Raw genomic sequence first — 26446 nt, 5'->3', positions numbered from 1 at the left:
AGACTAACACACCAATCTACAAATTGTCTATAAATTCCTCTTCAGACTCATGGGACACATGCAATGATGCTGAATACAGAAAGCTCACAGGCCGGTGGGTGAAAAGTCTTATGGATCCAGTGGCGGTGGAAACATCTCAGCTCTGGCCTGAGTCTCCACGTGGCTTCTCCAGCTCCAGGGCCATTGACTGGATGGCAGTGAGTCTTTTGAGTGAGAGATAAGCTGGGTGGAGACATTGCTTTTGCCTCTTCAGGGAACCTTATATAGAGAACAGAAAGGCATGCTGCCTGATCCTGTATCATCCTCACAGCTTCCACTATATATAAAACATGAAGATTAAGATCGCCCATCCCGCGTCTCCCAACTGCTGGCTGTGTGACTTTGGGCAACTCTCTGAATCTCTTGAAGCCTGTTTTCTCACTTGTCAACACGGGTGAGAACAGTACTGTGCAGATTCAAGAATGTGATGCATGAGAACCACTCAGCACAGGGCCTGGCAAATTAATACTCAAAGCCGTGATTAGTACTGCTGTTGTCAAAATCATCTTTATGAAGATGGCCCTGATCATATCTCGCTAGAAAAATGCTAACAGTCTGCTCACCACTGCCTTCTTGACCTTCAGCAGCCTAAGCCTGGGGAACAGAACGAGGCTTCTGACTTGTCTCCTCATTGCCCGAAGTGGCCTTTAGTGGATTAGCAGTTAGCCTGAACTGGGGCCACCAGGGCTCCCCTGCTGCGATTTCTGGGTGTGCCTTCTGTTTTCTTTAGCAAGTCTTCAGGGTACCCTGGATGAGCCAGAACAGCTTTCATACATAGTGCACTGAAAAATACGATTGGCTCTCTGATACGCTAATGAGAGAACTTCCCCAGCGTGGAAACCAGCGCGGACAGTGTCTGCACTGTTACCGTTTGCCAAGCGCTTCTTCCCGTAAAAGTACTCGCTCCTGGGAAGAAACGTCTCTAAGGCTAACTTGCGTGCCTTCTAGGAATTAAACGGTTCGCAGGTGGGAAGGGCTGCAATGCCCACATTGCCCACTAGGGGACAGAGCGCCACTATGTCTCCGGTTGAAACACGGGTAGTACGCTCAGGAAGGCAGAGTCCTGAGAACTCAGGACCTTCTTTCTAGGGGAAATGGACCCGGATGTGAATAGCTTGCTATCATGCAGAACACATTGCAAAGGGGAGTGTTAGGCATGCAGAGAGGTTAAACTTCAGCACCCTTTCAAAGGATCTCCCTTAAGATCCATTTAAATGTATTCTAGTGGTTTTTTAAAGTTTCTGCTTTTCTTTCGATTGAGGTGTTTTTCTGTTTCCTAACTGTTAGCTTTTATCCTTTTAAATGTTTTTCTGCATACATATAAAATCCAGGATAGGTAAATCTATAGAAAGTAACTGGATTAACGGTTCCTTGGGGGTATGGTAGGGGAGGTTAGGGCAGTGGTTCTCAACCTTCCTAAGGCCGCAACCCTTTAATACAGTTCCTCATGTTGTGTTGAACCCCCATCCGTAAAATTATTTTTGTTGCTACTTCATCACTGTCATTTTGCTACTGTGATGAATCGGGTGACCCCTGTGAAAGGGTCATTCTCCCCCCAAAGGGGTCTTGACCCACAGGTTGAGAACCGCTGGGTTAGGGGACTATAGGAGCTAATAATGATGAGTACAAGAATGAAGAAAATGTTCTAAAACTCATTGTGGTGATGTGTGTACAACTCTTCTTGATGTGACTGAACTGTTGAATTGTATATGTGAGTTATATGCCAATAAAACCATTAAAAGGAAAGACAATTCAAAGTTAAGGGGCAGCACTGTTAGTGTCTCAGATATAAATCAGTAAGTTTCTTATCTCACAAAGCCCAGCCAGCTTATTTGTCAGGAAATTCTTTGGCTATTCCATGGTTGTTCAAATAGCGCTTTGAAATATATTTTGTTTTGTATGTTGGTTCATCTCCAGACATGAAAAGAAACAAAATTTCTTTTTCTTGTAGAAACATACAATGTATCCTTCTAAGCCCCTAACAAAAGTACTCCAGAGGCTGTCAATACACAATAACCATAGTTCCTTTTGTGTGTTTACAGCAGTGCCTGAGGACAAGAAAGGGGTTCTGCTGTGTAAACCTGGGGATGAAAGCATGTTTCTGGACAGCAGCAGTGCTTGAAAAAGTAAACGGCTACACAGAAACAAAATTCCTCAGAGGTGGAGTTTAAGATTGGAAACTGGTATTTGACATCTCAGTAGATGTATACTTTCCACCCATACAGGGGCTGGGTTGGGTCTCCACAGGGCACTGTTTTATAAGAGATTTTAGAAATTTCTTAAACTTAATATTCCATATCAGCAACTCTAAGATCCTTAAGCCCCTGAAGTCACGTGAACTTTGCGCATTAGGAATGTTTGAGGTGGCAAGGTTTGACTCCATCAAAAGGCACCTCAGAAGAAAGGGCTGGCAACCTACTTGCCAAACCAGCCACTGACAACCCTTATGACACACAGTTCTACTCCCACCCGCACGGGCCCCAAGAGTTAGAATGGGCTGTGTGGCAGCTGGTGGGGAAGGTAGGGGGGCAGCTAAATGAAAACTTAAATACTTCTGAAGGCTGAGCCAAAGATAAGGTGAACAACGAAGAAACGGGTGAATAGCTGGTACTCCTGAAGTGCTTAGAAAGCAAAGGGAAAGGACAGCGTTGAGTGTGTTACTAATGTCAACACAATCAGGGCCTTCAGAGGCTTCCAAGTTTATTCATAAAAAAGGTGTGACAAAATAAGGTTAGAAAACTCCCACAATCTTAATACACTTATCTCAACACGACAGCTGACGACTCAGTCTCACTAACACAATTCCTTGAACTTTAAGGGGAACAAAAAGAAAACAGTGTTTGCCAATTGTAGTATTTCCTTTTAGAGTTATTCTGCTGAAAACAGTTAGTTATCCAATAAGTGCCTGACAGTGCACTTTGAAATTTTATACTTCTCTGCACATCAGCTTTCTAACACTAAAATCGCTCCAAATGTGTCCATAAGGCAAACTCACAGTTGTTTTATCAAGGTAAGTTATTTTAAACAAAACCAAAAGATCCTTATCACGACACAGTTGGTGCTGAGGCCAGACACAAGTGGCGGGATACAATACGGAATCTTGGAGATGCCGAGCAAACCCACTAAATGCGCGCATGCAGACGGCAGTTGCCTTTGCACTGGAGGTGAGGGGTTAGGCGCTGGGGCCGGGGAGCGGTGGTCCCCACGCTGTGGCAGCAAGCCAGAAGCCTGCGTGCCCTTGGCCCGCCCTTGGCTGTGCACACCACTGGGGGCAGGAGCTGGCCTGCTTGACGCTTGTTAGAGCCTTTCACATCCGGCAAAGCCCTGTTTTGCTCAGAGTCGGAGGTGGCCAGAACTGAACTTACAGCCCTGAGCGCTCCTCTGGAAGGCCGCGGGCCCACAGCTGTGATCACATCCTCTGGAGTTTTGTGACAATCAGCACTCTCACGGTCTGGTCAAACGAGCTACACACGCAGAGGCCTCTCTTGTCGGGACTCCAGTCCAAGCTGGCGATGGGCTGTGTGGACAGGGTCACGTTCTGCAGGAGGCTCACGGAGCCCGCCACGCCCATCTGCACGCCCTCTGAGTCCTTCTTGGAGCGCTGGGCCGGGTACTCACTGGAAAACAAGGGGAAGCAGTAAGGAGAGCCGACCCAGCATTCGACACTTCACACTCCAATGGCCAGTTTTGTTTCCCCGATGGTTACGGAGATAAATACGGAAAGAACCGTTCTCTGGGTCAGCGGCAGGCAAATAAAGACAATTTCAACCTCAACTTTTACCAAAATATCTCACACAAAAAAAGTGTGCCGTCTCATAGAACAGTTTTAGCATTGATTCTGTTCAGGATATGCCTGTATCGCCTCTTTCAATATGAAAGCTCTAGACTGAGCTCAGCAAAACAAACAAACAGAAACTCACTGCCCCTTAAGAGACTATCGGGCAGGCTAGAGCTGCCCTCGTGGGTTCTGACGCTGTAATTCTTTGGGGCAGTGAAAAGCCCCAAATTCCCCCTTGGAGCAGCGGGCGGTTCCAAACTCTTGACTCTGTGGTTAGCAGTCCAATGAGCAGCTGCTGCCCCACCAGGACTCCTCAGGTTGGGCTAGCGAGCTTTAAGAAATGTGCTGAGGGCTCTATCGCTGTCTGTCTGGGGGCTAAAGGCCACGGGCCAGCAGCACCTGCAGCGGCCGGAGCTGTGAGGGATGTCTGGAGAACCCAACAGGACAGTGACTGAATGGAGACTGGCCACCTCATTCCAGCCCACTGCCCAGCGCACAGATGCACACCCAGGGCCTTCTGCGTATCATTTCTATGGAGGGGCATCAGAGGGGGCGATTCTTAAACCTAAACACCATTACCTAAAAAGAAGGAGACAAAAGGCATTTCTGAAAACATTTTATTCTCTTTCAGCTGAAACTTTAAATGTAAGAAAGAAGCGCTGCAGGATGAATAACTCTCAAAGTCCTCCTGCTCCGGAGTGGCCAGAAACCAAGCCAGTGCCGTGCTCCTCGCCAGGGCTGTCTGACAGGCAGGGCATCCCGACGCCCGTGGGACATGGGCGGGGGCTCCTTCCTTTCCTGCACTAAGGCCAAGGGTCTAAGGGTCCCAAGCAGCTCGGATGCAGACAATCAATGGGAAAGCGGCAGGCTGATGACCTGCTGCCTCCTCCCCTGGCAGCCCTTACAACTTATTGATCATGATAAAGAGAAGCAGCACATTCGGTGAATGAAGAGTTTGAAGACAACTCTCGTCACACATCTCTCTAAGCACAGGCTGCAATTATTTAGTGCTTTAAAGATAACCAGGTTATTTTCAGTTTTATTTCTCCTCCCTTTCTTAGCATTGTGGTTGGGGGCCAGTTTATGGAGCAGGTTTGTCTTCAAGTCCGGCGCCCTTTGTGCCACTCATCCCCACAGCATCACCCACTGCCTGATCCGGCCTGCCCTTCCCCCGCCTTGCCCAGGGCAAAGAAAACGTGTTCTTAAACCCGTCATGCTACCTAGTACGTTTGAAGGGAGAGAGAAAATGATTCACACACACAAGCAACAACAAAACTAATCCACGTGTGCTGGGGCTCAGTTCTGAATAACTCCCGAGAGATCTCCCAGGGACTGGCAGTGAGGTGGGTGTTCACTACGTATCTGTAAGGTCGTTGTCTCACCACCAAGGAGACTGGCAAGAGCAGCCGTGTTCCCCTGACAGGGCTTGTGCTTCGGTCCAGTGTCTGACAGCACAGCTCGGAGATGGCATGGATGAGCAGACTCAAGTTCACGCTGAGCGCAACATCCTAGACCCACCTGCTTCAAAAAGTTTGTGGGAAAATGTCATTACCTCTTCATTCCATTTTCCCACAAACTTTTGAGTTGCCCCTCACATGTTACAGATGCAGCCTTAAAAGTATTTATTTATAAGCTTGCTGAAAAGAAAACTCGGCCATCGTAAATGGTAAGAATACAATGAACTATTTTCCAATACAAAAAATTAGGGAAGTGACACTGTCTGGACTCGGGGCGGCTGCCTTTCCTCCCTCGTCAGGGCCCCTGGGAAGAAAGGCCCTGCTGCTCATGCCAGCATGAGCCCCGGAAGGGCCCAGATGTCTCCCCAGGTCCCAGGCCCAGATTGCCTGCTCCAGAGATGCTGGGGCTAAGCAGGTTCCCCCTTCAGGGGGATTTATGGGACACGGTAGGGGGGCCAGCCTCCCCCACATCTCCCCCCAAGGCAAAGGGAAAGGCAGGGAGCTGATGCCACTCACTGGGAGAGGTGGAGTCTCTGGCCGCTGTGGGCACCATGTCACTCACTGATTCTGAAGTGAGCCAGGAAGGGGCAGCCAGGGGCCCCGGGTATGAGTCAGGAGCACAGCACACACTGGCCTCCAGAGTAGGATGAGCTGACACAGAGGCGTGCAGTCATACGCCTTAGCTGGCAGTTTGCTCGCGGCCGTGATTGTCTGCATGCTTGGGTCCTCAGGACTGTGAGCTTCCTGGCTCCTGGCATATAGATCCAACTGTACTCAGCCCATCAGAGCACCTACACCTGGGTTGCCTGTTGGGCTGTTAACCGTAAAGTCAGTAGTTCAAAACCACCTGCAGAAAAAGACAAGGCTTTCCACCCTGGGAAGGTGTACAGCATTGGAAACCCACAGGGGCAGTTCTACCCTGGCCTGTACGGTCCCTGTGAATCTGAGCCAACTTGATGGCAGTGAGCTTTTGGAGGATGAGTCTAGAGTCTTTATCACGTGGCACTGACGAGAAAAACAGAAGCACGAGTGAGTCAGACCTTCTGTGTGACAAACACGTGTGTGCATCCCACATGTACAGAGAATTACACAGGAAACTGGGGATTGCGCCTTAATGAGCCTGAGGAGTCTGAGCATGGTGAAGAAGGGCAACGGGCCTCGGTGTGTCTCACAAAGGGGCCTGGCCGAGCCCCGTCCTACAGGGAACCTAAGGGAGCGGGCGCTGGGCAGACTTACTACTTCCAGAGGTGCAGGCCGCCGGCGCCCCCAGCAGTCAGGAAGAGCTCTCGGTTCTGCGGCAGGTGCCGCACCTGCCACACCGTGGATTTATGAGCCTGAACGGAACCAGAAACACACGGTGAGAGCTATGTCTGTGACAGAGGGACCGGCCAGGAAGAGACACGCGCGTAAATGAATCACGTGTACCGCAGCGTCCCAACCACTATTAGACAGGGACGTGAGGTTATTCTGAGCACATCTCTTTAGAACGGCTACAGAGTCATCCGAACTAGTCAGAAAGAAGAAAGGGCATCATTTTCCTCATCGTTTTAAAGAAACAGAGTTCTTGTGAATATTTTGAGGAAGGAAGGTGTTAACAAATTAAAAGCCCTTTCTGGTTTATAGCACCATATACATTATGAAAATAGATGGTACCCACTTACACATCTCTAGCTCATTCTGAGGGCAAAGGAAACATGCAAGAAAACAAAAAACAGAATTCTTCCTAAAGGAAAAACACCAAGTGTTCGCCTTAGGCTCCCAGACGCCCCCTTCTCTGCGATCTAACCTGTCTCCTGTGTCAGGATCGGGAGGCGTTAGAGAGGGCTTACGGTCATAGTAAGCCACAGCCTGCAGCAGGCATCTCACACTGACCGGTCGACACGGCAAGAGAAGGTGACTAGCTTGTTAGCACCGCAACAACAGCCAGTGCGTAATCGATGCTCACGGTGGGAAAGATTAGGTGACCAGATTTTAACATTGGTAAAGCGGGACACGATCGATAAAACTCATATCCTGGTGAAATAGCCACATGGCAGCCGAAAAACGTATACTAGCTTGTCGTGCATTCTTTCCAAAACTGGGGACTTTTAAAAAATGCCGCGGGACATGGGAAAAATTGTTAACAATCGGGACTGTCCCGCCAAAAGCGGGCCGTCTGGTCCCTTAGAGAAAGACAGCAGGCGGACCGAGGGAGCAAAACGAAAGCCTCTGCCCTGCAGAAGCCTGGTGAGCGGCGGGCTGCAGGTGAGCCAAGCCACACACGCACACTCGACACTTAGTGAGTAACACTTGACGCTTGGTCTTAATACTCTTCTGAGAATAACGACCAGCAGACACAACATCTTAAAACACGTGCGACAAGTGTGCGTGGGGCCCCAAGGGATTTCGTTCACATGGACAACGGATTTTAATTTGTTTTAGACCTTAAACTTGCTTCCTCTGGAAGTTCAAAAATCACACACATGCACACAACAAAAAAACAAAGCTAAGAAGGGGAGTGACCCTCTTTAAAATACAATGGTTATTTTGACAAATTTTGCAATAACTGGGTTAACCAAATATAACAAAACAATTTTTGGAAGCGATACTATTATTTATAGCCAATGAGAAATGGGGTACAATTGCCTATGAACAATGGAGTGAAGTGCTTGGTGTATGTTGCCGGTCATCGGTACATCTGAATTGGCAAAGGCCAAACCAGATTCCATTTAGAGCTACCTTGTTAAGGGTCTACCTCATCAGGCAGCAAGTCACTTACAGACAAGACTACTACCATAACGAAATAGCTCACATATGCAGTCATTGATACATTATAATAGCTAATATTATAACAATGGAAGACTACAAAACAGGGGGCTTTGAGAAGTACTATGGCCCCAGGGTGGAGGAAGGGAAACCAAAGCAGTGCATTCTAGTTTCCTGAGCAAGTTGTGACTGCCTGTCCCAACTGCTACACACTGGTGCCTGGCTGACGCGGGCGGTTTCTTGAGCCAAACGGACATACATACATAGAGACAGACACTACAGGGCAGCAGCACAAATTAGACACAGACAGAGACGGTACAAAACTGCCGCAGCCTTGACGCCCCGCAGTGCTTTATTTTATGTACCGAATACTGGCAGTGTTCCCAGACAAGTTTGCTATTCTGACACTTGAATTTCTCATAGTCTTGAGAGTGAGTTCGGTATCTCGGCCCATAGCAATGTTTTCATTTCTACCAGGGAAATACCGTGTGCAGCTGTTTCCACAAATCATCCTACTGTTTGCAGTACGGATGCTGTTTATGAGAACCAGCTAGGACAGACGTTTGCGTCCTGTCCTAGACAGATACAAGACTCGAGACACAGTGCTCCTCTCGTGGCTCCTTCACCTGGCAGCTCGCTCTTCTTCGCTGTTGTACACAGGAAGCTGAGTTCACACTGAGACGGACAGCTTACAAAGGACAGGGCATTTCAGCAGAGTTGACGTCACCCCCTCACGCCAAGCCGCATCTTATATTCTTAACCAGGATTGCCCCTGCTTCTGCTTTCCTCACCAACAGGTTTCTAATCTTGTAACTCCATGTTTCCCTCTCCGCTACATCAAATATTATTTGGAACGGGGCAAAGTATGTATGAATAAATAGAAAAACTAAATGATTTTTGAGGGTACGATGTACCAGTCTCAGTGAGTAGACCTTTCGACAAATTCTTTCATTTATCAAAGCAAACTGGAAATATTAAAATAGAATGAAATGACACACAATATACATGCTGATATACCTTGAAAAGTAAGTAAGTGAATATTCAAATAATATTATCGATTCATTATAAAAACATCAGGCTGGTTTTGGTGATCAAATTCCTAACACCAGCTAGTTTTCTGGCGAATTGCTACTTAGTTACAGGTTCCCAGTCTTCGAGGTCTCATTAGAGTCACCAAGTCCAGACTCCATCAACTTTGGGAAAGTGCTGGTGGCAGAGAAAACTTGTCAAGATCCCACACGAATGTATCAAAAATAGCTTCTTTCACACAAAGACTTGGAAGAAGCCTTTGTGACTAATCCCTTAGTCTAAACAAAGACATCATTCCTCTTCTTAGAAAGACGACCGCTCCCTCATATGTTTTACCTTTTCTGAAACGGAAGCAAAACCTTTGGTTGGATGCTGTGTTCTCATGTCAAAAACATGGAACTTCCCTTCCAGAGAGGTAGCTACGAACTTATTCATACTGATGTCTTTTCTGTCAAACTCAACGCTGCAGACCTGGAAAAGGGAGAACATTTAGTTTCAAAGGGCTCATCATTCTCATGCAGGCAATTCTCACTATTAAGCAAAGCAGCTCTAAGCTTATCAGCTCATGTGAAAGCATTCAATCGTTTTATAATTTACATCGACACAGGGCGCTTCCGAGAGGTGGTGGGGAAATTCCATTATTTTTTAATTCCATCTTTCCCATGAGCTTTTTCAAGCCTCCTCAAACATCAAGGACTTTTACTGCCAAGGATCTTTTTCTCGGTTAATAAGATCGACAAAAATCATCTTGCTTTGCCATGCCATGCACAAGTTGGAATGTTCTCCCATGGTTGTTTTTGGGGAAAACCGGAATCCCTCTGATGACTGACAGGATCTGACAGAGCGGGCCATGCTTTCTTGGTGTGCTCATAGTGCAGTGGTCGGTCCTCAACCTTCCTCATGCCGCGGCCCTTTCATACAGTTCCTCATGTGGTGATGACCCCCGACCAGAACATGATTTCCGTTGCTACTTCATAGCTGTAATTTTGCTACTGTGATGATTCGGGCAACCCCTGTGAAAGGGTTGGTCAACCCTCAGAGAGGTCGTGACCTACAGGTTGAGAACCACTGCCCTAGTAGATGACATTCTAGACCCCTCTGTTTGCTCTATTCCATATGGATCTGTGCTACTAGGAACCTAAGAAACAGAGCAGAGGGTATTTAAGACACTGAGGCCTCAGCTTATCAGGCGCAGGGCTATGTCTCCAGTTAGAGGGGAGGGGGGGGGCAGAACCAGCAGGCCTGGTTCACTGTGGATTTGCTCATGGATTGAATTTTTTTTCATGGATTGAATTGTGTTCCCCCAAATATATGTCACCCTGGCTGGGTAATGATTCCCAATATTGTCAGCTTGTCCTCCGCTTTGTGATCCAATGTAACTATCCTCCATTTGGAATAGGTATTGTAAACCCTGACTAACCGCTACAGGAGCATGAAGGAGCCTTGTGGGCGCTCTAGGTTAGGTGTTCAGCTGCTGATCACAGGAGCAAGATGAGGATGTCTGCTCTCATTGAGACAAAAAGTCTCCGAAGCCCTATGGCGCGGGGCTGTGAGTGGAAATGTCGCATGACTGTGGCTCTGGGGGTCTACAGGCGAACGAGGGCTGTGGTGGGATTGTCCATGACTTAGGGGAGCTACATCGACAGCCCGATCTGCTGCTGTCAAGCTGACCCCACCTCAGAGACCCTCTGGGGCTTCTGTCATCTTTACAGACGCAGCCTGTCCTCCCGTGGAGTAGCTGGGGGGTCAAGCCACCAACCTTTCTGTTAGCAGCCAAGCATTTCAAGCACTGCATCATCATGGCTCCTACAGCTCAGTGAGATCTGACTCTACGTGACTGGAGAAAATAGCCTTCTTTGCTGAGGTGTCCTGTCAGTAATGAACAGAACAAAACCAAACCCCGAGAGTCCAGGCACTGCAAAATCAACAAGAACAGAGCCTCTTAGCCGCTGGCTTGCAGATCTTCACATGGCACAGCCCGGGGGTCCCGCAGACGGCCGAGGGGTTGGCGATGCACCGGCCATGGTACCCACTACGCCTGAGAGGGAGTTCCTCTGCTGAAGGGAGGGTTCGTGATTTTCAGTAGGTTCTCAAAGCGCTCTCTGACCCCAACAGGTGAAGAGGGGCTAGTAACCTAGAGGGCTGGTGGGGGCTTTCCTTTCAGGCAGTTCACAGGAGGAGGAAAACAGGCTCGGGAAAAAACGAAAAAGCATCAGCATGCACATTACCCCATTTTTTATGTTCGTCTCCCATCGCAATGACATATTTCGCAGGTCAAACAGTTTAATGTCCCCATTGTCATAGCCCGCACAAACAACTCGTTCCTCTTGATTATAAGAATTGCCTGGAAATCAAGATACAACATTTCAGATATTTGTAAATACATAATTTGATGGCCATTAGAAGAAAAGTTCATGAAACCTCACCTATAACTTCCACAAATCATACTTAAAACCATTAGGTATTTTAACAATCCTTATAAAACCATTAGGTAGAATCCCATTTTAACAATCCTTATAAGGCATCAAAACAATATGGTCTTGAGATTTAATACAGAATGGTATGTCAAAGCAACTCTCCAAAATTGTATCTGCAAAGACTACCAGGCTACCAAGGCGGCTATGGTTCAAACATGGGAGGGCCTAAGAGGAGAAATAGAGCTACGCTTTCTTTGGCAGCAAGTACCTTTAAATACCAAGAAAACTAACATGAAAACCTGTGTATTTGCTTATTCTCCTGCTGTTACCTTATCTTTTCCGGGAAAGCTGAACCAAGCTGCAGCATACTGATGCTCTGCTTGGCAGTCACGACCACATCTGATGTGCATTCAGACTCTAGTTGAAAGCCTCCTGCTGGGGATGAGCCCCGAGCAGCTCGCTGTGGGCACACAGTGCGGGGGAGTCGGGAGGCTGCTGACTGCAGGCCTTCCTTCTCCACGGACTCAGGTCCCCATTCCTCACCAGCCCAGCTCTGTGCCGACTGTGGCCTCCGCCTAGACGATGGGAGGTTTGCAATGCATGGCATCGGCCATCCCACAACTAGCCTCCAAACTCTAGGCATCGGGTGGGAACAATTTCTCTTCTTTCTCTTAACCAGCAAGTTCCCAGATTCTACTTCTTTTGCTACAAAATTGTCTTTCAAATCAATCCTCTCTTCACTGACCCGTGTTTCTAACTTCTCTTCAGCACAGTATCGCAGTTTCTGAACACCTATCCCTCGGGCCACTGCTCTCCCTCTGACTACTCACTGCCTTAAACTTTCCTCCGGGCTGGTCACATCTCACCCTGGCACAAATCTTCAGCGGCTCCCCACTGCCTGCAGACCATTCCAAACCACACTGCTGGCTAAGGCCCCGAGCCATAAGGCTCTGCCTACCACCAAGCCCCTCGGGTGGCACAGTGGGTTAAGCATCGGGCTGCTAACTACAAGGTCAGTGGGTCAAATCTCCAAGCTACTCCACAAGGGATAGTAGTCTGCTCCTGTGAAGATCTATGGAGTTCTACTCTGTCCCACCAAGAGTTTGTAGCACCTCACACGGCAGTGGGCGTTAGCAAGCCTGGATCACTTCTCCCTTATCAGGACTGCTGAGGCAACATGCCCTGGTCACAGAAATAAAAGTTTCCCAAAGCTCTGGGTCACCTTCACATGCTCCGTGGTGCTTTGCCTCTTCTTGGGATTCAGAAAAATTGTCATACCAGTGAATACATGTTCTGAAAACATTAATATCCTAGATTTAAAATTATACTTATATTCTTGAGATCAATGCTGAAAAAGCTCTAGGATAATTACTGTTAATTATTATGTCCATTTTAAATGATCATTCTAAACAGTAATCCTGAAATATCTCCCTGAAGTATACATGTCTTATGTTTACATGATTACTCATAAAAGCACATAGCAATTTCCCATGTAATATTTTGAAACCAGAAATCTGAGCCTTCCCTTTTTAAAATAAGAATCCAATGTAAAAAGAACATAAAAGGTAAGCAGTCCACGTGTACCTTCAAACCTCACTTTTAGATACCTGTTGTCTACCCAGCATGGCACTAAGAAGAAGAGAAGAAAAAACACGGGCTTCAAACGAAATACGGCCCAGCTCCTCAGCAGCAAAGCTTAGTTCAGCCTTGGTGCTCCAAGGTACCCAAGCAATAGCATCGGCCCAACAAAGTAAGTATCTGCTTAGAGAATGTTACTAGAACACAGCCATCAGAGTTCCAGCAGGCTTTTGCCGTGGCATTATTGTGTTCCAGAAAACAAGCACATTCTGTGTAACGCCCAGGTGACGTTTGTTAGTTTCAAGGCTCTGCTTCCACCATGAATGACATCTGGGTCTAAGCAAGGCCAGCATTCTCTAATTAAAAACAAGTACAGAATACTAAGAGCAATTCTTTTCAAGGGCTAAGTATCCTCTGCACAACTTTGAGCACTTTCCACGTAGGAGCTCCCGGACTCCTCGGGGCCACACTATTGATGAGGTTTGAGGGTTAGCTCCCTCTGAAACACGAAGCAACCACAGCACAGAAAGGTTTGGTAACTTGCTCCACATCACTGCGCCAGTAAGTGGAAGAGTCAGAATTGAAAGCCAGGTTCCCCCAGAGCTCAGCATGAGCCACCCTGAACACCTGAGAACAATCCACAGAGCACACTGGAGGGCGCCTGGGATCAGGAGCCCCGGCAGCACTGTGCCGTCACCCTCGGGGAGGGGCACTCTGGAGCGAGAGTCTGCAGTCGCTCACCGAAGGCCACAGTCCAACAGTCTCGCTTGTTCTCTCCTGGCGCGGGTTCCATGTTGGCAACAGGATCGTCCTTTTGCCGTGGGTCCCACACCTTGACGGTTCCTGTCAGAGGAAGAGCTTCGTTCACTAGGGGAGCAGAGCATGCTGTTCCTATCACGCACTCCGTGTCCCTGGCTTCCTGTGCTCCCCCATTCTTACAGGTGCACGGCATCTGGAAAGTAGCCCACACTTTTCTGACTTCCAGTTGGGTCAATTGTATTTAACATCAGAGAACTAACCCATATGCTGTAATCTGGCTCTGTCTCCAAACTAAGAGATTTCCAGAGAAGCCAATATACTGCTCTTAATTTCCCACAAGGATGAGTGGCCAGGAAAACACAAATCCTGTGCAAGACAAACAAATCAGGCTTCATTTTCCTTGAGGCCAAAAAATGAATTTAAAGTATATTTTTCCCAGAATATACCAGTGTTGCCTTAGATGCTTCCTTACTCTTCACAAGGAAGAACTGGCATTTGTTTTACACAGGTGAATAAACTCGAATTTTTCTATCTCTGGTTTCTTTTGTAGGGTTTTACAACACTGCTTCATATATAATAAAGTTTAATTTCCCTGCGGCAATAATAGAGAGAACTATTAAATAAGTTAAGAAAAATGTTTCTCAATTTCCACTCCCTCGTGACCAGACTACTTACTACATGGTGTCAGGGACTAAGGAGAAATGCAACAGCCCCAGGCAACAACCCGAGTGGCTCAGAGAAGGGCACACACGCACACACAGCCTGTCTAGACTCAGTTAATCCCAGGAAGGAAGTTCGGTGGTCATTTAAAAAGACAGACTGATATAGGATAAACAATAAACGTGTACAGCTAAATGAGCAAGGCATCTGAACAGGCAAGGCCCACCCTAACAACTAACTTGCAAAGGAACATGGAGAGCGGTTAACCCAGGCTGGACTTGAGTTCCATTTTCATCCATAAAACTAAGGGGTGGGGGAGAGACGTTGGGAGGGTCAAGGAAAAGTGGTATTCGCACCCACCGTAGCTACCAATATCAACGGGCCCCGGGAAAGGTTTGATAATACTTCCTACACCTCATAGAACATGTTTATTCCGAAAGAGTTACATGAGTGCTGACATTTGTTTCTTGGTGATTTTTAAGTCACCCTGCCAAAAACAGGCCAAGCAAGCAATGCTTTCAAGCAGGGTCATGGCTACGTACACTGTGCTACATTCCCTGGGGGACGGACAACAGAACAGTGTGTGAAAGGAGACGTCGGACAGTGTAACACACGACAAAATAATAATAATTTATAAATCATCAAGGGTTCATGGGGGGGGGTGGGAAGGGAGGAGCTGATACCAAGGGCTCAAGTAGAAAGCAAATGTTTTGAGAATGATGAGGGAAACAAATGTACAAAAGTGCTTGACACAATGGATGGATGTATGGATTGTGATAAGAGTTGTATAAGCCCCAAAAAAATGTTTTAAAAAAATACTTATAAAAATCATACAGAAAAAGCAATACTTGCATATAACATAAATGAGAAAAGGATAATCATGTTCAGACTGATAATAACTCTGCAAAGCTGACTAAGACTGAGAGGAAAATAGAATGGTAACAGTTGGGCTAGGGTGGTAGAGATTCAAGTTTTTTCCTTCTATGCTCCTTGCTGCTCTTAAAATGAAAAAAAAAAAAGATTTCTGAAACACAGCCACATCTCATTTTTCTTTTCAAATAATCTCAGGATCTCGAGCAGCTATTTAAAACTCGCCAGACCGACTACAACACTGAATCGCTCGTGCACAAAACCGTGACTCGCTGACAGTAACACGGGACAGCTGGACCGCGCCGGTCAGATGGCACGCTGGTCCTTCAAGGGCACGACGACGTGGGAGAGCAGAATCGCTCCCTCAGTGCGCTCCCCAACACTCGGCAGGGTGCGCACGGAACTTCACTTTTCAACCAGCTGCCAATCTGACAGTTTTCACAAGGACTGATTCTGCTTTTTAAAAAAAGAAATGGAAAACTGCCTCCCACATTATATCATCAGCTGCCTGAAGAGCCCCTAGAGAGATTTTCAATTCCTTCTTAAGATTCATGGGCACCATCATTCTTGGTAGCTGAACTAGCTCCAAATGAAAAGAGTAAGTTCTAAGCCTCTACGTCTTAACACCCAAAAGTCTGAACCAGCTCAAGGACATGCAATCGAGCTTGCCTATGAAAAGTGGAGGCAAGAAATGTTAGATTTAGGGGTCCAGACAACTAAGGAGGATTTCTTCCCCCTTCAAAACAATTTTTCCTCAAGTACACATAATTCTTGGACTCACCATCTCGGCTGCCAGTCACAATTTCCGGGGCTCCTTCCCCAATTCCGAGTCCGCCTACACCATCGATGGTATTGATGATTTCCTTGTGGCCCTTTACAGAATACACTGGGGTCTCCGGAGCTTCCAGATTCCTAAACAACAGAAAACAGCTTGGTTCTTACATCCCGTGCCCCAACACTTACGTCCACTAATGAAATTTAAGACTGTGCACTATATTTAGAGTTCTGTTTAAAAATAAGTGCTCTTTCTATGAAGGTCATTTATGTATCTACTGCCACATGTTTCGCCACTACTTCGGCTTCTTTCAAGCTACCATGCGAACCTGGAATTCTAACTCCAGAGCCCAGACAGCTGTCCTCAAAGACTAATTATCCAGGAAAGTCGTACCTGAATTACCACCAGGTGCGCCTGTGGTACACGCAGAACCCAAGAGCCTGTGGGCTCAAGAGATTCACGGGCTGGCTCCTCCCAGTGGTAAGGAACCAGCATCTCTGGGTTGAGGACCTAAACCTGCGAACGCAGTGCACACTCAAGTCTGAAAGCCACCGCTGTCTATGTGGTATCTTTTCAACGTGACCTTGATTGTTCCCATGGTAGGCCTTGTAGGTTGGCCTTGTAAGCTTTTTAGTGATAAAACTTGTAGTGTTGACTTCGCATACATTCTTTCTTTTATGGAATTATTTTCTCACTGAGTTCCCTATGGATACCCACCTACTTATAGGAAGGGGTTCCCAAAAGTGCGTGGAGACATTCCATGATCTTTGATTTGATTTTCCCACAAATCCATTGAAACTCTTTCATATAACCTGCTGCAATAAGTAGGTTATAGGAAGTTTGTCTTATTCCAGGTTAGTTATGAGACAGGAAAATACCTTTAACCACAAGAGTAGAAAATAAATTAGGGAACTTCAAGAAGTTTGTGGAAAACCCATTCACTTTTAATTCCATTTTTCCAAGAACTTTTGAAGCCCTCCCTTAAATTTGGTCAATGGTTCCAGTAGGTTATATTGATAGAGCCTTTCTTGCCTCCCTGTATTCCCACTCCCTTTTCTGCTTTACTCTTAGAGCCTCCATCCACATTTTTCCTGAACAAGGCAGCTTTCAATATGTGCATGTTTCTGAAAAAACGTGACTATTCATGAACCTCACCCTTATTACCAGGCCAAGGTTTGTAAGTAAAATTCCCCTATTCAAAACTTGAGGAAGTTCTGCCCAAATATCTGTCTTTGGATAAAAAATACATTTGTCTTTGTAACCCCATTGTGAAAGAATCGAGAGACTAAACAGGATTGTGAGTCTGCTTTAAAAAAATAAACGGATTTACTATTTTTATAGACTTGAAAACATGACTCATTTTTCACATGGAACTCTAAGACTTAGCTGTGAAGGTAAATCATAAGACCTCTAAGATTATTCCAGGGAACTCTATTAGGGAGAACATCGACACTTACGTTCATGGCATACTCTTGTGTTGAAATAACTTACATTTATTTTGAACAATAACATTCAAACTGGCCTCACTCCTAATTTCTCTGAAAATATACAGCAGAGCATATAACAACTGATGTATTCCAATAAGTGCTAATTTAACCATTAAGCAGTGAAGTCAAAGAGGAAGTATCAGAAGTTTATTCTGTTTAACCTTATGATTTTAAGAAAGAAAAATATGTCAAGGTAATTTAATTATAAAGTAGCAGAATATAAGTGAGAATCAGGAAAGATCCTATTTCAAACACAACATATTGGAGACAGTTTCTTTCTAGAATTATCCTATTTACTTGAAATGACAAATATTACAAGACAACCCTACAAAATTGCTAAACAAGAATCTCAACTCATTCAACTCTAAATAGCAAGAATTAATTCTAAATAAAACATGAAAATGAAAAGCATTTGGCACAATGATGTTCAATCGAAACAGGTTTATTTTCATTTGTTCGATAAATGTGCTCATTGTAGTCTGTTATCAAGCATGACAAGAGCAAATAGAAAGCATAGTTAAATAATTTGAGGGTTCTATCTACATTATGTGTTGGGCTGCTACACAGAGTCAGCAGTTCGAAACCACCAACCACTCCAAGGGAGAAAGACAAGGTTGTCTACTCCCATATAGAATAACAGTCTCTAACAGTATAGGCAGCTCTCCCCTATACGAGAGGGTCACTATGAGTTGGAACAGGCTTGATGGCAGGAAGAGTATCTATAGTCAAAAAGTAAAAGAAAAAAAATCATTGCAATTGCTTCTGTAATGTCAAATTTCTTGATGGAACTGTAAATAAAGATCTCACTTTTCAGGGTTAATAAATAAATCCTTTCATATACTGTGTCCTTAAAAAACTCACTACCACCGATTCAATTCTGGCTCAGAAAGACCCTGAAGGGCAGAAGCACAACTGCCCCTATAAGTTTCTGAGGCTATAAATCTGTCTGGGAGCAGAAAGTCTCATCTTCCTCCTGGGGAGTAAGATGGTGGATTCGAACTGCTGACCTTGTCATTAGCAGCCCAATATGTAACCCGCTACCCACCAGGGATACCTGTGTCCCTGAAGGTAGAAGGGAAACAGAGCTTTACTTAGAAATATGGAGTGTTCACTGCTAGCACCAAACAGCATGTATGAAAATACTGGTAACATTTGAACTATCTCAAGAAAAATAGATTTGTAGCTTCAAATGAATTTTGAATACAGGATCTAGAAATATATTAAAAATCAATTCTCACATCCCCATAAAGTGCTCAAATTGAAAAAGGAGGAAAACATTTAAAAATTAGAATTCTCTTTTGCAGAGGAAGAATAACGAAAGTATCGAAGAAGTGGCTTCTTTCAACACTGAGTCAGGATCCTTACCATATATGAAGGTTCCCACCAAAGTCTCCAGTAGCTAAATATCTCTGCTGTAAAGATGCTGCACCAAAGGTCCCGCATTTAATAGGCTTGGCCTTTTCAATCTTCATAGAAGGAAGGAGAGAGAATGCGTTATTGGAGTACGCAGCTATTTATAATCCACAGTATTTACAGGTCTGCTCGGGGATTTAAAAAACGACATGCAAAATAAAAGGCAATGAAAACCTTCTCTGACCAAAAATCTTTTCTCTCTTGTCATTTTCTTTCTATTGCTTAAAACTATATAAATCTCAAAAAGCAAACTTTAACTAGGTTTTTAAAATTGTGTTAAAAATTGGGTTTTGATTTGCCTTTCCTCTCATCTCCCTAATGGGACATCCAAATGCTAACTACTCTCCTGTCTCTGCTGATTTGAAATATGAAAATTTCAGCATTTAGTATAGCATTCTTCCAGGAGACTCTCGGAAAAATAACAAAATGAAGTTATTATTCTTTCTGGGTGATAGAGATAAATATATATATTTATGTGCCTTCTGCAGAATCATATAAAAAAGGAAATTTATTTCTCATTTTCTTCAGAGATTTGTAAGTTCCTGTCAGCCAAAGGCAATGCTATTAGCACAAATGAGGCAATCTTTGAAAGTTCCTTTAATTCAAAAAGCTGCTGCTACGAATATTAGATGTACCAAACTGTTACACAAACACGCGGTTATACAGGTTGAATTGGTGGGGGAGCACGCTGCGTGTGCATTAATTTCCTATGTGTGCTTATGTATAGATTAGGCATTTCTGATTTATTTGAGAGTACTGTATGGGAAATATGGTAATCACATTAAGAAAACAAGGACATACAAACCCACTAGTAAAGGTATGGGGCCTAAAGCAATCGTCGAGAGGATGGGAAGGGTCGTGGAAATGATTCATGTTCTCAACTCACAGATCAGGACACTGAAACCCAGAGCTTTCTTGAGTTGATGGTTCATATGCTAACACAGCTCGACTGCATACAAGGTCCTGGAGATGATGCAAAACAAGGAAGCTGTCCTACTGGGAGTTTTTAACCCACATATCAGTTCCTACCTGACCTCTTCCATACATGCATAATTATTATACTACTCCCAAGACTCTTACACCTGGATCTTGGATTAGTACCTCCTTTTACTCCCTGAGTTTACAACTTCTCTACTGCCCCCATCAATGGCCAACTCCACCTGTGCAGTCTGTTGGGGCTCCTGAAAACTCTGGAGCCTGGAATGAAAGGGAGTTCCTGGGAGCACACAGTGAACTCAACTGGCTGCCAACGGAACGGGTAAGGTCTGGGGAGCTACTTCCAGACAACCAGCCACGGAAACCCTGGTGGAGCGCAGTTCTGCAGGGACACACAGGGGCTGTCGTGAGCCCACAGCGACTGGAGGGCAGCCTGGTCCGCCCTGCCCCCTAGCCCTCTACCACCTCCCACTGGCTGGCAGCAGGCTCCACAGGCCCGAACGGGTCCTTCTTATTTAGTCTCTTAAAATCTTCTTCATCAAGTTTACAAAAGTAATACACCGTGCCTATAAATATTCAAACAAAACTAGAGAATGAAGGTAAGTAATCTTCGTTCTTTTTAAAAAAATCATTTTATTAGGGACTCATACAATTCATCACAATCCGTTCATACATCATTTGTGTCCAGCACATTCGTACATATGTTGCCATCATCATTCTCAAAACACCCGCTTTCTACTTGAGCCCTTAATCTTCATTCTTTTAGACGTCTACACAAAGCTTTATTTTGCCACAAGGAGGATCAGAGTATGTTGTTCTTTAGTTCATTTCTTTTTTCCTTTTTTGTTCCATTCACTTAAGGCATCTACATGAACTTTTCCCTATGCTGAATTCTCCAGTTTTTAGACCTGTGGTTCCTGGACCAATCTTCATCCTTCCCACTAGGGTTGGCTTATTCCAAAGAATTTAAAACATCATTTCCCTGGCACTTTCAATTCGTGACCAAGCATTTCCATATAGCATATATATAGCAATTTGCACAGAAGGAATTACAATTCACTCAACATGGAAATCAGAATGGAACTTTCTTTCCTGTGGTCAGGCACAGCACTGGACCCTATCCCTCTGCCGCCATCTCGACTGCCATACTCGTAGTGACCCTAACAGAAGGGTAGAAAACCCTTAGGGATTTTCAGACTGTAAATCTTTACAGAAGCAGGCAGCCTCATTTTTCACCCACAGGGTGGTTGGTAGGTTTGAACTACTGACCTTGCAATTAGCAGCCCAATGCTAAAGTCAGTGCCACCAGGGGTCCTCTATACAGTATAAACCCACTAGTGTCAATTCAACTCTGACTTACAGTGGCCCTACACGACATAGTACGCTGCCCCTTTGGGTTTCCAAGCTTTTAAATCTTTACCGGAGCAGGCAGTCTCCTTTGTCTCCTGCAGAGCGAATGGTGCAGTTAGCAGCTCAATGCGTAGCCCCTGCGATCTGGATAAATGAGCAGTTCCCACATAGCTAAGTCTAAAACAAAGTGTTCACAGCCTCCTCAGAATGGGCCAGTGAACAAAATTCCTCTTCCGTCCTAACATCCTTGTTAACGCCCACACTGCTGAGATGCAGGTCGCAGGGTGTCGGTGTTCAGGGCCAGGTCTGCTTTTGAGGATATTTTCTCATTAAACCAGGCAGACAGTTTCCATTTCCAAACTACTTACGTCCTTCTTGCCCTTCCTTCCCAAATAAGAGTACCAGCCTCTGAAATATTCTATTCAGCACGTAGCACCATTAGGACTTGATTTCTATGGTTAAATTAGTTCAGAATTCCAACTGAGGCGACATTACCCACTCCTCCTTCCCATTGGTCCTACTGGGCCAGGGTTTTGTCCGGCTCTAGGCCTTCCACATTGGCTGCCATTACCCGAGGCAGAAGGTATAAGCCGCAGGCAGGTTCTGTTGGGCAGGAATGTGCTTCCAGGAAACTAGAGCTGCAGGAGCGCTGCATCATCAGCCCCCCTGGAAAAGCCTTCTCAGAAGCCTGGGGCGACTGCTGGCCCATTTTCTTTTCTGCCACCAGCATTCTGTTTCCCCAGATTCCGCTCCTGTTACCGGAAGCCTGCAGTGAGGGCTCCTCGTGCCCAGGAGCCATGGCAGAGGTAAAAGCTAACCCCACTTTGTAGCCCTAAAGGAAGAGCTGACTCTCCCGACAGGATTTGCGTCGATAACAATCAACAGGAAGAAAAGCTCTCCCCGCTGGATTCCTTGGCCCGACTTTCATCCTTTTCAAGCCCTCGCTCAGACGATCTCAGTCTACCCAGCTCTGGACACCTGATCTTCTGGCACTAACATAAAGCAACAGGCCAGCTGGGAAGTTCACACAAGCCTAAATGTATTCAACAAGGGTTTTGTCCTGGCTTGTCTTTGAGAAAAGATGAGTGGATGAACACTGAACCTGAACAACAGTATGATCACCTCTGTGGGGTAGATCAGAATACACACGTTAAGGGTCCGATTTTCCTTCTGGAAACTCCATGGGCAGAGATGGAACTGACGTCCCCCGCACACCCTGGTGTTCCCGAACCAGCGTGACAGTGCCCAGATGCTCTGACAGCTGAGACCAAGCAGCCCACTCTTGGAGGGAAGAAACCAGTCTACTACATATGACGGCTTATACTAGGTATCTTTCCCAGTTGTCACTGCATGGATGCTAAAGAGGGGGCTTCAGTGCAAACATAAACAAGTAAAGCCTGTTTAAGCTTAGCGGCATTCCTAGACGCTCAGGAGTGACCCCAGCACGTGGCATAAAAAATGCACAAAGCCTTAGAAATGTGGCCTTGCTGCTCTCCGACCTCACCTCCTGCTTCCCAGGTTCTTGCTGGACTGCCCTGCCAGCCCCATTTGCTTTCTTTCCATTTTCAAATACACCAAGGTCATCTTCCGGAGGCCATCTGCATTTCACTGGGCTGCTTTCCCTGGGGCCCGGCACGTCTCCCTTCTTCACCACACTCAGGATCAGTTTGCATGTTACCTCTCCCAGGAGGCTTCCCTGTCCTCCGGTGGAACCCCTGCCAAACCACCATCCCCTCACCCTCTCTGGTCTTCTTTACTGCACTATCACCAACACTGTCTTGTTCATTCAGAGTCCTACCGGGCCTCCTTTCTAGAATGGGAGCACCAGCGAGCAGGGGCCTGGTTCCGATTGGCTGGTTCCAGATGTAGTAGGTGCCCACGAGTTGTGGAGTAACGGCATAAACGGACACCTGCGAACATTCAGTCAGAGCGGGGAAAGCCAAGCCACTGCTCTGGAGTCCGCGCTCCCCCTTCCCTTCCGCCAGCCACTACCGCCACGTTTCCACTCCCTGGAGTGCTGGTAGACCATGCACTTGCTCGCAAGGGCCTTTATATGCAAAAAGGAAGAGAGCATCATCATCCACTGTGAGCAGATACTGCTCTAGGTGTTTTTGAAACTAGAATATCCCTTCTCTTAGGAAAACAGCCAACACTGCACAAGAAGAGCTGGGAACACCATTTTCAGGCAGAGGAAACTGAGGAGCAGAAGCGTTCTACTCCGGCAGAGTTAACAGTCTTGGAAACACACAGGGGCAGGCCCACCCTGACCTCTGGGGCCACTAGGGAGTTAGAACTGACTCTATGGCAGTGAGTGAGGGTTCAAATTAGCAAAAATCAAATCAAACCGAAAGTCTATCAACCTACTGAAAATCAACTCAAACATACAAACACATCAGAATCTGCGTGGAACAGGGGCTGCCCTTTGTCTGCTCAGGCCTGGGCTGTGCTGCCAAATGGCCTTACACAGCAGGCATGTGTTCTTGTCCTCAGACAGTCATGGCCATCCTAACAGCAACAAATTTATCAGAGTACACTGGAGTGAAGCTATTTGTTAAAAGGTCATACGAAGGCTTTTCTTTGCCCCTAAGTATTACCTTATCCTTGGAAAGGCAAGATGAACAAGAATTAGGTACCTACTTAAAATTTTTGCTAGAAAACCTTGTTTTTTAAAAATGGAGATCTACTTTTCAAACATTGTTCCACAAAGAAAATGAGTATAGATTAATTCGGTTTGCTCCATGATACTGAAAATGACCCTTCATGAAGGTTGTGCTGGGCCTAGGTTTTGGTTCTCTTTGCCACCACCATAAATGAACATCAGAGAAACCCAGGATCGATAATTCCCTGGAGAGCTATTTCTGTTCTGTCTGTGGGTGGGTCTAGTACAGCCTGTCACTATTTCCTCCTCCACATCCTGGCACTACTTCATTAGCATGAAAAGCTTCAGGCAACCAAAGCGAACAAGCAGTGGCTGAGGCTAAAAAGGCAGACCTTTATTTATTAGCTTATGACTAATTTGTAAGATATAAACAGCCACAATCATGATTCTATATTTCAGGGTGACCACTAGTCCATATGGTTGTTGTTCTTGAAGAGGCAGGTGAAGTTTTACATGTGCAAGACTTGAGAGAAGAGATGCCGGTGTTCGCACCCACTGAACCCTGGTTCAGGCACCTTTGTGCGGTGCAACCAGCTGCTCACCTGTCTCTGGAGTCCCTGCCTCCACACTCTCTCCCCTTACCACCAAGACCGGGAAGCACTGCAAAGACCTGTTTGCTTCCTTCCCCCGTTTTCATCTTGGATGCACAGAACTTGGAGCCCATGGCTCCATGATGGCTTCAAGTACTCATCCTGGTGTTTGAATAAATACTTCATCTAGCCCACAAGTTCCCGAATTTATGTGGCATACTGCCCTTTAAAAAAAAATTACTCAGCATCCCCTGGCAATTAAAAACTTTTGTATTATAACCTGTAACCCAAGAGAAAGTGTAGGCATCTTCTGCTGCAGCCCACCTGGAGCCTTCTGTAGGGCCCCAGAGGCTAGGATCATCCACTTTGGGGCCCACTGCTCTAGTCCAATGTCTCGGAATCCTGGTGCTCATGTGAATCACCTAGAAAGCTGAAAAAATATTGATTTCCAGGTCTTACCCTGGTCTAGACCCACTTAAGAAAAACAAACATAAACCTTAAAATCAGAATTTCTAGGAGTGGGGCCAAAGCACGAATATTTTTAAACGCAAAGCAAGCAAGGATAACAAAACACATCCAGACTCTGCACACAAAGAATTGGGAGCCACTGAGATTGAATCTATATTTTTTCCCATTACCCCATAACAGCCAAACACAATCCTTAAACTTGTTTTTGAGTTTGCTTTGTCAGGGTACGTTCCTTAGGGGAAAAGGATTCTTCTTTCCAATACCTTTGGTCCTTCCTTAGCATAGTATCATGAGATCCGAATTCCTTAGATACACAGAAGAAAAAGGAGGAGCCCCAAAGGATACAGGTGAAAATGAGAAAAGTGTCTATTCCTGAGGTGAGGTTATAAGTGATATGACTATTCTTTTTCCTATTTATGTTTTCTAAATTATATCATGAAAACATTATATTATGTTTTCTAAATGTTATATCATTAAGACGTACTACTTCTGTTCAGGAGCAAATTACTATTTTTAAATTAAAGTTTGCTAGATTCCCCAAAATCTCTACAAGAGAGAAGAAGCAATATTTCACTTTATGGAACAGATAGATTTATAAAAGTGCACAGATGACCATATATTGTTAATTAAAAGAATCACAATACATACTCTCTCCCTGAAGCTTTGATTGGCATTTGTTCAGCATTGTTTCTCTCTACTTCTGTACTCCTAAAGGCCCCATTTGCTCAAACACCTGATCCTTAACAGTTGCTAATGATCAATAAATATCTAAACTTTCCAAGTTATAGCCTCTTTACAGACGTTGACTCACTCTTTTACCAAATATTTATTGAGTGGCTGCTCCTTACAAACCACAAGAGATCTTCCTTGCTCAAAAAAAGCTTACAATCTAGCTAAGAGAGAAATGGGACAGAACAGATATTCCTGGAAGAGAGAGTGAGCTATAAGAACACAGTGCGAAGAAAACGTGTCTTGTGTGGGGACCTAGAAAGGCTTCATAAATCATAACCTGAACTGGACCTTAAAATAGGTAGCAACAGGTGACTGGGGGCTAAGTGTTGAACATAAAAAGAAAACAGGAGCCCAAAGGAAAAAGAAGGTTGGGGCCCATATACCTTCTCCTCTAAGCAAGCCGGCCTGTTGAGATTGTATTCACCCTTATTTACCCATTTAACCCTCATCTCCTCCTGGTAGATTCTACACGTAGCTTTTGATCCCGAGCGTTCTCAAGCTTCCCTGCACTTGTCTGTTATAATCCTAAATGTCTGATGATGCCTGATCACTAATCACTTCTTTCCAGGTAACCAAAATTGAGCAATTTTGGTTTCTAATTGTAAAGGTTATAATTATAAAGGTTAATTATAAAAGTGTTATTATTTGTAACTCCTTCACTAGTGATATTTACATCTGATCCTGCCACACCTGGTTAAAGCCCTTTAGTGATGACTCATTTCTCTAAGAATATAGGTATACAGTGAACCCTCGCCACTTCGCGC

At 45.4% G+C, this 26446-nt stretch overlaps 1 protein-coding gene across 2 annotated transcripts in view; it reads right to left on the bottom strand.

Annotated features, from left to right (window-relative positions):
• Nucleotides 1-2722: 2722 nt before the first annotated feature.
• The window catches only part of DNAAF10 (dynein axonemal assembly factor 10), a 25554-nt gene continuing 1830 nt past the window's right edge, over nucleotides 2723-26446 (bottom strand). Inside the window, exons 2-8 of one of the 2 annotated variants that reach the window (XM_004710166.3) lie at nucleotides 18960-19060; nucleotides 16114-16244; nucleotides 13785-13886; nucleotides 11277-11392; nucleotides 9385-9519; nucleotides 6511-6608; nucleotides 2723-3656 (exon numbers count right to left, since the gene is read on the bottom strand). In XM_004710166.3, coding sequence (XP_004710223.1) covers nucleotides 3449-3656; nucleotides 6511-6608; nucleotides 9385-9519; nucleotides 11277-11392; nucleotides 13785-13886; nucleotides 16114-16244; nucleotides 18960-19060 — 891 coding nt within the window. In that variant the 3' untranslated portion in view covers nucleotides 2723-3448. The remainder of the gene's footprint in view (nucleotides 3657-6510; nucleotides 6609-9384; nucleotides 9520-11276; nucleotides 11393-13784; nucleotides 13887-16113; nucleotides 16245-18959; nucleotides 19061-26446) is intronic. The other variant, XM_045294192.1, reaches the window with a different exon arrangement.

Source organism: Echinops telfairi, unplaced genomic scaffold, assembly GCF_000313985.2.
Source record: "Echinops telfairi isolate 266 unplaced genomic scaffold, ASM31398v2 ScPeMD7_2573;HRSCAF=3158, whole genome shotgun sequence".
NCBI lineage: Eukaryota > Metazoa > Chordata > Mammalia > Afrosoricida > Tenrecidae > Echinops > Echinops telfairi.
The sequence above is the reverse complement of the archived record's forward strand: the minus strand, read 5'-3'. Positions and strand labels throughout refer to the sequence as shown.